The sequence below is a fragment of the Lathyrus oleraceus genome, chromosome 7, assembly GCF_024323335.1.
Source record: "Lathyrus oleraceus cultivar Zhongwan6 chromosome 7, CAAS_Psat_ZW6_1.0, whole genome shotgun sequence".
In the NCBI taxonomy this organism is placed as follows: Eukaryota; Viridiplantae; Streptophyta; class Magnoliopsida; order Fabales; family Fabaceae; genus Lathyrus; species Lathyrus oleraceus.
Window position 1 is genome coordinate 374,750,742 of NC_066585.1, and position 11,028 is coordinate 374,761,769.

At 34.1% G+C, this 11,028-nt stretch overlaps 2 protein-coding genes across 2 annotated transcripts; both read left to right on the plus strand.

Annotated features, from left to right (window-relative positions):
• Positions 1-4,267: 4,267 nt before the first annotated feature.
• LOC127103898 (uncharacterized mitochondrial protein AtMg00820-like) lies at positions 4,268-6,356 on the plus strand. The gene is made up of 4 exons (XM_051041135.1): positions 4,268-4,291; positions 4,440-4,470; positions 5,749-5,871; positions 5,920-6,356. The coding sequence occupies exons 1-4, from the start codon at positions 4,268-4,270 to the stop codon at positions 6,354-6,356; spliced, it is 615 nt and encodes a 204-aa protein (XP_050897092.1).
• A 2,566-nt stretch (positions 6,357-8,922) lies between these two features.
• LOC127101036 (CASP-like protein 1C1) lies at positions 8,923-9,828 on the plus strand. Its single transcript, XM_051038347.1, has 3 exons — positions 8,923-9,190; positions 9,270-9,372; positions 9,452-9,828. Exons 1-3 carry the CDS (start codon positions 9,036-9,038, stop codon positions 9,683-9,685), a joined length of 492 nt encoding a protein of 163 aa, XP_050894304.1. The 5' UTR covers positions 8,923-9,035; the 3' UTR covers positions 9,686-9,828.
• Positions 9,829-11,028: the final 1,200 nt, after the last annotated feature.

Genomic DNA, 11,028 nt, shown 5'->3' on the forward strand with positions numbered 1-11,028 from the left:
CCCCACCAGGCTGAACTACGAAAGCTATAACTTTGTCATTGCACGGTGAGAATACGTAGGCATGGGAATTAAGATTCTTTGCGAGCTACCCTATTTATTAATCCTATCTTATTTATTTCTACCTCATTTCTTCATTCATCAATCAATACCATCTCTTTGAGATGAATATCACTTTCCATTGGACTCCATGCACATCCTTTTAGGATGATATAGCGGCAATCCACCTTATGAACCAAGAGTTGTTTGGCTCATACCCAAACATTTAATTCCTTCTTTTTTGGATAAGATGTCGGTTTACTCTTCGGTTCAGAGTCCATTCCTTCATGGATCCAAGATACCATTCTCCTTTGATTTCAAAATTGATTGTTCACCAACAAGTGATATACCATTCCTTGTACCCAACAATACTTTCTTTTGGGAGCCCGTATATACCCTTTTAGGACGATATAGCGGCAGTCCACCTTGTGAACCAAGAGTTATTTGGCTCTTACCCAAACATTTAATCCATTCTTTTTTGGCTAAGACGACTGTTTACTCTTAGGGTCAAAGTTCATTCACCTTTACGGGTTCCCATGCTACCATTCTGTTGGTACAAGTTATATTTCTCATCACTTTCAATCTATTGCCTTTGTTCTCGTAGTTCCACGAACTACGGAGGTTTGACTTTCTCATTGCATGATGAGAATATGTAGGCACGAGGATACGAACCATTGGCGAGCACAATCCTAATTATTTCTTCTTCTACCTTAGGTCACCATTAATATCTTTCATGATCCATATCATTTACCTTCAATGATAAACTGCGCACCCTAGTGACATACTATTTCTTTGAAACCAAATACAATTATCTTTGTAATTCCATATATACCCTTTTAGGACGATATAACGGCAGTCCGCATTTGTACCTAGAGTTGTTTGGCGCGTACGCAAACACTTTATTCCTTCTTTTTTGGCTAAGACTTTGTTTCCCTATATGGTACAAATTCCATTTCTCATATGGATTCCAATATACCCATACCTTTGGTTTCAAATTATACCACCCAGTCACTTTTACCAAACCCTTCGTATCTGTGACTTTGCTTACTTTTCTTTATTTATCCATTCATCTCCATGATGCATCCATAATTCTACCTTCATTCACTGCATGTGATATATTGTTATCTTTGAGCCAAATACACTATCTCTTTGAGCTCCATCTTGTGTTTTCTTATGAATCAAAAGTTATTTGCGGTGTGAAACCAAACACTTAATTCTCTTTGTTTTCGACCATACCATATATAGTGGTGAACTCTTTCGGCTACCCACATATTGGTTAAGACCAATTTTACTCTTGTGTTCGGATTTTATCCCTTTTTGGACTTAAAATCATGCAATCCTTTGGTTTAAACCATACCTTTATCACAACTTCTTTCACCTCCCACCACTAGTTTTATGAACTACGGGGCTCTGAATTCCTTATTGCACTATAAGGATACGTAGGAATGAGGGCCCTAATCTTTACCGAGCACTTTATTTATTTCTTTTCCCCTTATAATTTTGCAAGTAATCTTTAGATATAACACTCATTCGAGCTAGAACAATCAAAACGGTTCCCATGGATGTTAGGGGTGTTAATACCTTCCCCTTGCGTAACCGACCTCCTTATCCAGTATCTCCTTCCCCCAGATTTTATCGATGTTTTCCCTTTCCTTCGGGAATAAATAAAGTTCGATGACGACTCTGTTGTATGTCCGAGCATACGATGCGTTTGGGTATATTTTTGCCAGCTTCAGTGGTACCAACTCAACAATGGTTATTCATATGAATCGGGTTTCAAAATCTGAACCCTTAGCCCCCTCTCTAAGCTTAGGACAAATCACAAGTTCCCACATCTGAACTTGTGACTCGCCTCTTTCACAACAACGATAACATATGATGCATATCATATGATAATGTAATGAGAACAACACAACAATAAGTAGATCCCCACGTATGATTGTAAACAATAATGCATTTAACGCATAAACAAAAGTTCTCACTCCGTTCTACGCATCTCAATAATCATCAACAAGTAATTACAAGAAATCACATAATTCTCTTTCAATTCACATAATGTATTCACACATCGAATAAATACCCACATGTCATAAAATCATGTTAAATTATCTTAACATTGCTTCATCATTAATATATTCATTCACAATAATTAATTGTTCTATGTTACCGTCAATTATTATGTAAAAAGAAAAACAATTAATTTTCATAAATTCCAATACACATCTAGCCTCTTAATACATCACTATGGAATAGTTGTACACGTTAGCTTTCCAATGCTTCAAAACGTACCTCATTTGAATTTACGGAATTAAATTTATGGCAAAAATGATCAGATAAATTAATAGGTTTCAGCTTAACAATTTTTCAAAATTCAACTAGCATCAATCAATTGACATTATTCCTCATTACATTTTGTCTTTCCAATTTTTCAATATTTAGCTAAGATAAATTGATTGATTTAATTATTTAATCGATTTAAATAGTTCTTCTTTTCAAATTTTCACGCGTGCATTTGATTGACACATGATGTCAATCGATTAACATAAGCCAAAATCCCAAAAATCTTAGTTTTCAACACGTTAACTTCATCTTCCCCGTCCCCTAACCCTCATACATCAAACCAATTCACATTATAACATCCAAACACATCATATCATGAATTTAATATCATATAACAATCACATAACAATTAAACATGTTATAACACACCGACTAAATCATGAATCATAACAATTGAACACGCAATTTGCACAAATTTCATCTAGAACACCTGAGCACATCAACAATGGTGAAATCAAAAGAAAAACCTAGAAGAGGATGGGGATCCCTCTATATCCTTCATATAATATACACCCATAGAAGAGTAATCTCCCCCTTACCTTGGATTTTCAACAAAGTAAGCTCTAAACTCCTCTACAATGATGTTTTCTTCCCAAACCCTAAGTTGTCTCCATTTCCTCTTTTTCCTTGTTCCAAAATAATGCCTATTGTAAAAATATCTAGCCCTCATTTTTTTTATATTTAAACCAAAACCTAATTCTCCTAATTAGATTATTCCCTTATTACCCTCAATTTATTCTCCTTTTTCCTATTTTTCCCTTACTCCTCTTACTAACTCCAATTTCCTCTATTTTAATTTTTAATAATTCAAATATCCACCAAAATATATTATTTCTCTTATTTTTCTACAACTACCTTATTTTTAATTATTCCGCTCAACTTAAATTAATTAAAATATTATAACTAATTTCTACCATTCCCTCAACTCTCTCCAAATCCTCCAGAATATAAATATTTCAATTATCCAAATAAAATCATATAAATGAATTAATAAATTAAATAAAACTGTTGGAAAATATATTGTTTCCGGTTTTATTAATGCCTTGAATACTACCTTTATTTTTCTTTATTCTCCATTAAGGAGAAAATCAATTGTAGTAATTGTATCCTCACTATATAAACCAACCTAAGACTGATGAATAAAATATAACAGCTTTTACTTATTTTTTCCAATATGGTATCAAGAGCATTGGGTTAGGGGTTACCGTAAAGCTTTCCTCAACCTATTTTTATTGAGTTAAGAGCACTGGGTTAGAGGTTACCGAAAAACTTTCTTCAACCTATTTTTGTTGGATTAGGGATTACCATAAAGCTTTCCTCAACATATTTTTGTTCGACCCGCTTTCTTACCCGACCCGATTCACATACCCATTTAGCCTTAAAACAACAACATGTGGCCTTCCCCATCACAGGACTACACTGTATCCAACCATGGCGAACAACCGCAACCTGAGTCGGGCGTCGGCCGCGGAAACGGCGTACGAACTAGGAACCTTGACGAGGGAAGAAGATCAAACAAAGTTCCTTGGTGTGATCACTGCAAACGCGAATGGAATACACATGAAACTTGTTGGAAGCTCAAAGGCAAACCTCCTAATTTGAAGAAGAAAAGTGGTCGTGCATTTCAGGCTAGTAATTCTGATCAAGGGCAGCAACCTCCCCCGTCTCAGTTTCCACTCACTACGGAGTAACTAGAAAGACTGTACAAACTCCTCGAGTCTCCAACCCCTTCTTTCTCTATAGCAACAAAAGGCAATTCTGAATTTCTTAGTGTCATTCCCAATCATACTTGGATAGTAGATTCGGGTGCCTCCGATCACATGACACGTGAATCTACTTTGTTCTCTTCATATAGTCCATGTGCAGGTAATCAAAAAAATAAAAATCGCAGATGGCTCTTTTTCAGTCATTGCAGGTAAAGGGTCGGTTGTGTTGTCTCCAATGTTAACTCTTAAAATGTCCTTCATATTCCAAATTTATCTTGTAATTTAATGTCCGTCAGTAAATTAGCCCAAGATATAAATTGTCAAACTATTTATTTCCAATCTCATTGTGTCTTTCAGGATTTGAACTCGGGGAAGATGATTGATAATGGTAAGGAGAATGGAGGACTCTACTACCTTGACATTGGATCTGCATCACAACTACCTTAGAAAATAATAAGTTCCTGCTTTGAGTCTTTTTCTGTTTTGAATAATAAAGATGACAACATTATGGTATGGCATTTAAGATTAGGTCATCTTAGTTTTCGTTACTTAAAACACTTGTTTCCTAAATTATTTTCCAATAAAAACTTTTATTCGTTTAAATGTGAAGCATGTGCGTTTGCAAAGCATCATCGTTCCCAGTTTTCAATACAACCTTATAATCCATCAAAACCTTTTTCCATTATTCACAGTGATGTTTGGGGCCCTAACCGTACAAGTAAATTCTCTCTCAAAAAATAGTTTATCACATTTATAGATGACCATACAAAAGTATATTGGGTGTACTTGTTAAAGGGGAAATCAGATGTTTGTCTGGCTGTAATTTTTTTTTTCAATGGTGTAGAATCAATTTCAAACAAATATCCAAGTCTTTAGAAGTGATAATGGCAAAGAATATTTTAACACTATCCTGGGTGTTTTTTTCTTTCTAAAAAATGGGATTGTACATCAAAGTTCATGTCCTAATACTTCTCAACAAAATGGAGTGGCCGAAAGGAAAAATAGACATTGACTAGAGGTTGCTAGAGCTCTACTTTTTTCAAATAAAGTACCAAATTATTTGTGGGGAGAAGCTGTTTTAATAGCTGCGTATTTAGTTAACAGAATGCCCTTCAAAATTCTCAATTTTCAAACTCCTATTAATATCTTCGAAGAATATTTTCCTAGTACTCATGTTTTAAATGATTTGACTTTAAAAATCTTTGGTTGCACAACCTTTGTTCATGAACATAAAAATGTTGGAAAACTTGAGCCACGTGCTATAAAATGTGTCTTTGTTGGATACTCTCAACCCAAAAAGGATATAAATATTTTGATCCAAAAAATAAGAAAATGTTTGTCACTATGGATGTTACATTCTTTGAAAATAAACCTTTCTTTTATGACACTCATCTTCAAGGGAGGGAGATAAACGAAGACTCGTTTAAAATTGAGGACATGAGTTTTTTAAATAACTTATCTTTTCCAGTATCACAAAATTCTGAGATTTTTACACATGCACCAACAGAAAATGGCCATGATTCTTTATCTCATCCTACTCCTATTATGAGTAGGGAACCTTGTGAATCAGAGCCTACATTTTCTCTTGTAGAAAATAATGATAATGATGATCTAATTGAAATACCACAAAATAATGAGTCATTTCAATAAAACAAATTTGAATTAGGAAACAGGACTTGGAAAGGAAATGTTTTTGTGAAAAAGCACCATAAAGGAAAGTACCAGTCCACATCTCAACACTTCCAGGAATCTGAACCTGGGAATGATCAATTTCCTAACATAAGAAAAGGTAAGTCTATCTTTATTTTTGAGAGTCGTATTTTGTATCCTGATATAGATGATCATGTTGCCATTAGAAAACTTATCAGATCTTGCACTAAACATCCCATGTCAAATTTTATATCATATTCAAATTTGTCTTCATCTATGTCTGTCTTCACTTCAAAATTGTCTAGTGTAGAAATTCCAAAAAGTGTACATGTTATTCTAGAAATTCCAAAGTGGAGGGAAGCTGTACTTGAGGAGATGAAAGCTCTTGAAAAGAACAAAACTTGGAGTGTTACATCACTACCAGATGGCAAGAAGACAGTTGGATGCAAATGGGTGTTTACTATGAAGTATAATTCAGATGGATCAATTGAAAGGTACAAGGCTCGCTTGGTGACTAAAGGCTTTACTCAGACCTATGGTATAAATTACTCAAAGACATTTGCTCCTGTTGCAAAATTGAACACTGTCAGAATTCTTTTGTCTCTTGCTGCTAACATGGATTGACCTTTGCATCCGTTAGATGTTAAGAATGCATTTCTTAATGGTGATCTAGAAGAAGAAGTATATATGGACATTTCTTATGGATTTGAAGACAAATTTGGATCAAATGTGTGCAATCTAAATAAGTCTTTGTATGGATTAAAGCAGTCCCCTAGAGCTTGGTTTGAAAAATTCACTCAATCCATGAAGAAGCAAGGGTACATCCAAGGACAGGTTGATCACACATTGTTCACAAAATTCTCCCACGATGGAAAAGTTGTTATCCTGATTGTTTATTTTAATGATATTGTCCTTACTGGAGATGATACAGTGGAAATGGAAAGAGTAAAAGAGAAATTGGAAGTAGACATTGAAATCAAGGACCTGGGATTCATGAGATATTTTCTAGGTGTGGAGGTTGCTCGGTCAAAAAATGGTATTGTGGTTTCACAACAGAAATACATTATAGACTTGTTGAAACAAACATGAATGAATGGATGTCGTCCTGCAGATACCCCTATGGATCCTAATGCTAAACTTTGGGGAGAAGGTAACGTTTCTGTTGATACTGGGAGATATCAGAGATTGGTTGAAAAACTGATTTATTTGTCACACACCCGACCTGATATTGCTTTCTCAGTTAGTGTAGGGAGTCAATTTATGCATTCTCCTTTCGAGGAACATCTTGAGGCAGTCTATAGGATACTGAGATATTTGAAGGGAAATCCTGAAAAATGATTATTTTTAAAGAAGACTAGTGAAAGAAATGTGTCTATCTTCACCAATGCCGATTGAGCAGGTTCAGTCACAGATAGAAGATCAACCTCTGGATATTGTACCTATGTTTGGGGTAATCTTGTGACATGAAGGAGTAAGAAACAAGGAGTTGTAGCAAGGAGTAGTGCAAAAGCCGAGTTTAGAGCTATGTCTCAAGGTATTTGCGGAGGATTATGGATCCTTAGAGTCCTAGAAGAACTTAAGATGAAAATTGAGCTTCCATTGAAATTGTATTCTGACAGTAAAGCTGCTATTAACATAGTTCATAATCCAGTTCAACATGACAAAATCAAGCATATCGAGATTGATCGATACTTCATAAAGGAGAAGTTAGATGCAGGAATCATATGTCTACCCTTCGTGACTTCAAGTCAACAAACTGCGAATATCCTGACCAAAAGTTTGACAAGACCTACTTTTGAGTATTTGATAGACAAGTTGGGCATGATAGATATCTATGCACCAACTTGATGGGGTGTTGGAAAATATATTATTTACGATTTTATTATTGCCTTTAATACTACCTTTATTTTTCTTTATTCTCGATTAAGGAGAAAATCAATTGTAATAATTATATCCTCACTATATAAACCAGCTTAAGACTAACGAATAAAATATGACCGTCTTTATCTATTTTTTTCAATAAAAACGCATCTAAATTCAATTAAATAAATTACTTGAATTGGGGGTATTACAACTTACACTTTTTCAAATCCTATATCCAATAAACGATAATATCTTACTATCATAATACTATATTGGAAGTCCTGCAATAGTATCACTTTCTGCTTGGAAATGCGAGCTTCAATAGTATCACTTTCTGGTTGGAAATGCGAGCTTCAATCTTTCAATGTTAAAAGGCTGCATTCTTGTCATCTTCATGAGAAAAAGCCATTAGGAAATAGTCATTACTTAGGTCGATTATGTTGATCACACCTTTTCTGACCCACCTCTCTTTCAATCTTGTCTCCAAAGCCTTGTAACTTATTCTTCTCCCCAACCGTTTAACTATGATGCCTCTCCTCCACGATCGATGAATATGTTTTTAATAGGAGTAGAGGCATCATATTCTCTCATCCATACTTCGTTACCACCATATATGGAGACTCAACAAACTCACATATGACCATGTCCCTGTTGAATTTTTCTATCCCATCCCTTGTCCCATGACAGCCAGATTTTTCATCAAGATCTCTATTGGTAGCGGTTGCTTTCTCTTCCTATCTTCCTTAATACTCTTCTTGGATTTTCTCCCCTTCAATTCGTACTCACCTACACTCTTACCTCCATCTTCATCTACAAGACCTTGCACTGTGCATTTATCCTACACTCTTATTTTAAATATTTTATTTTACTTTAAGTTCCACTTTTAAGGACCATTTTTTATTAGATAAGTCGCCCTCCTGTTAATTTTAATAGGAGTAATAAGATACTAAACGTTTGAAAAAAATAATTATGTATGATTTTAGAAATAATAAATATTGTCAAAAGATTGTATTTAATATTTTAAAAAATCATCATCAGGTAGCTTGTGTTTAGGTAATATAGGTTACAAAGTTTGTGCTTATATTACACTAGTATTTTAACAAATTTCTACAATGAAGTAAATCCAACTAAAAAAGACAAGAAACTAATCTAACATTTTGAAGACTAAAATGAAATTGCTTACGTACACTCCACATGAGGAGTTGACAACCACAAATAAACTTTACTGGACGGTGGTATATACACCAGAATTTCACCTAACACAACACAAAAATGTGAATTTAATTAACACAATCCAATATTTTCCTTCCAAACACCCTCACCCTGGTCCCATAGCTAATCTTGTCTACCTCAGCATCTTGAAATTATTTCATCTTTTAAATCTTCAACCAAGAACTCATTGTTTTGCACCAACTTTTGGATTATTGCTTTGTGAAATCCATGGCCAAGGCTAGTAGAATCGGTCATCTTTTGTTAAGGTTCTTGGCTTTTTCGGCCACCCTTTCAGCAGTAATTGTCATGGTTTCTAGCCATGAAAATGCTACATTCTTCACTATTTCCTTTGAAGCAAAATACACCAAGTCTCCTTCCTTCAAGTAAGTGAATATATTCCATCTATATGTTTAACAAAACTGTTTACATAATTCATCTCTAAACTGACCAAACAATTCTTAGGTACTTTGTCATTGCAAACTCCGTTGTTACTGTCTATGGATTTTTTATACTCTTTCTTCCAGCAGAAAGCTTGCTCTGGCGACTCGTGGTCGCCACGGATATGGTAATGTAATGTCCTAAAGGCTAAAAGAAAACCATTAGAATATGTTTATGAAGTTGCATTAACTATTTTTTATGAGCAGGGGTTGACCATGTTACTCATCTCAAGCATATCTGCAGCTTTGGCTATTGCTCAAGTGGCAAAGAAAGGAAATAATTATGCAGCTTGGTTACCAATATGTAGTTCAGTCCCCAAATTTTGCAATCATATGACTGGATCTTTAATTGCGAGTTTCGCCGGAGTAGTTATATACATGATTCTTCTGTTGCATTCCATTCATAGGGTCCTTGACCCTCTCCTCATGAGAAAACCTTGAACAAACTTTAGAATTTCAAATTTTATATAAATCAAATATTAAAATTTTTAGTTGTGCAGACACATCAGATGCAGGTGTGTTCGTTCGAACCCGTGACATTTCATTGTTCATTGTTCATCTTTAGGAAGATGAATTTCAATCACTAGACTATTTGACAAAAAAATATATATAATATTAAGATTTGTTGTATGGTTCAAGTTTTTGAATTTTTTTTATTTGCAATTTTTTTGTTTAGACAGTAATGCAATTGTTTTATTAAGTGCTGGTACAATCAAACCTACGTATATATGGCAATAGTGAATTCCTCTTGTTTAAAATTGGAAAGACACCTTGTTGCATCCAAGCACAAGTTCTTGAAGAAGAATCAATTAGATCCTATATGTTGATTATGATAGAATTCCTATTTGGAACAAACCAATAAATGAATTTGCAATTTCAAATCAGAATTTCATTTTTATAAACCACAAACAACCGTTCAAAACATGAAACATGAATATAACCTTGAATTTACTGAAGACCAAAACTCTATATCCTATAATAGGAAGCAAAACTGAAATATTAAAAAAGTCTTCTCAAGAATCAAAATTTAAAGCAAAAATAGATGAAACTGTTGAACATTCATATTCTAAAAGTATCGAAATTGAAAGAAAGGAGAAAAACAGCTCACAGCCTTGCAATAGAAGATACAAAACCTAGCTCAAACAATAAATTGTAAAAACCAAAAAACCAGCATTGAGGGAACAAAATCAAGTACATCATACATAACTATCTTCAAAATCATACACTAGTAATCATAAAAGCATGTTAATAGCCTTTCAAAATTCCTCAAAATATCATCTTAACTTACCTCATTTATACTCTAGTAAAACATCATAATGACAAGGTATAGACAGCAAAACCATCTTATGCCAAGACTTCTTTGAGTCCCGAGTCATTATAATTTCTAATTTGATCTCTGTCTTTCTTTTTTTTATTTTTTTTTATATATATTTGTACAATTTATCATCTTCGGGTAATTCTCTGCTTCATATTTTTTTTATAAAACAGACCACCCTAAAAATTTAAAAAATAAATAACACAATTCATCTCTTTCTTAATCAATATGTGTGGCACTAGAGTAAAAATAGTTAAGTAATAGACTAAGGTCATGAATGTGTACATATTCAACAAGAGTAACCAAGAAAAAAATAGTAGCAAAGGGACCAACGGGAGTCTAGTGATTGTACCAAGCCACCTAACTTCCTTGGGCGAGGAATATTTTGGTATCCCACTAAATGAATACTTATAGTGGTAGTACATGTTAGAACAAGATTTGGTTCTGCATCTATACCTTGAGTTTTGAT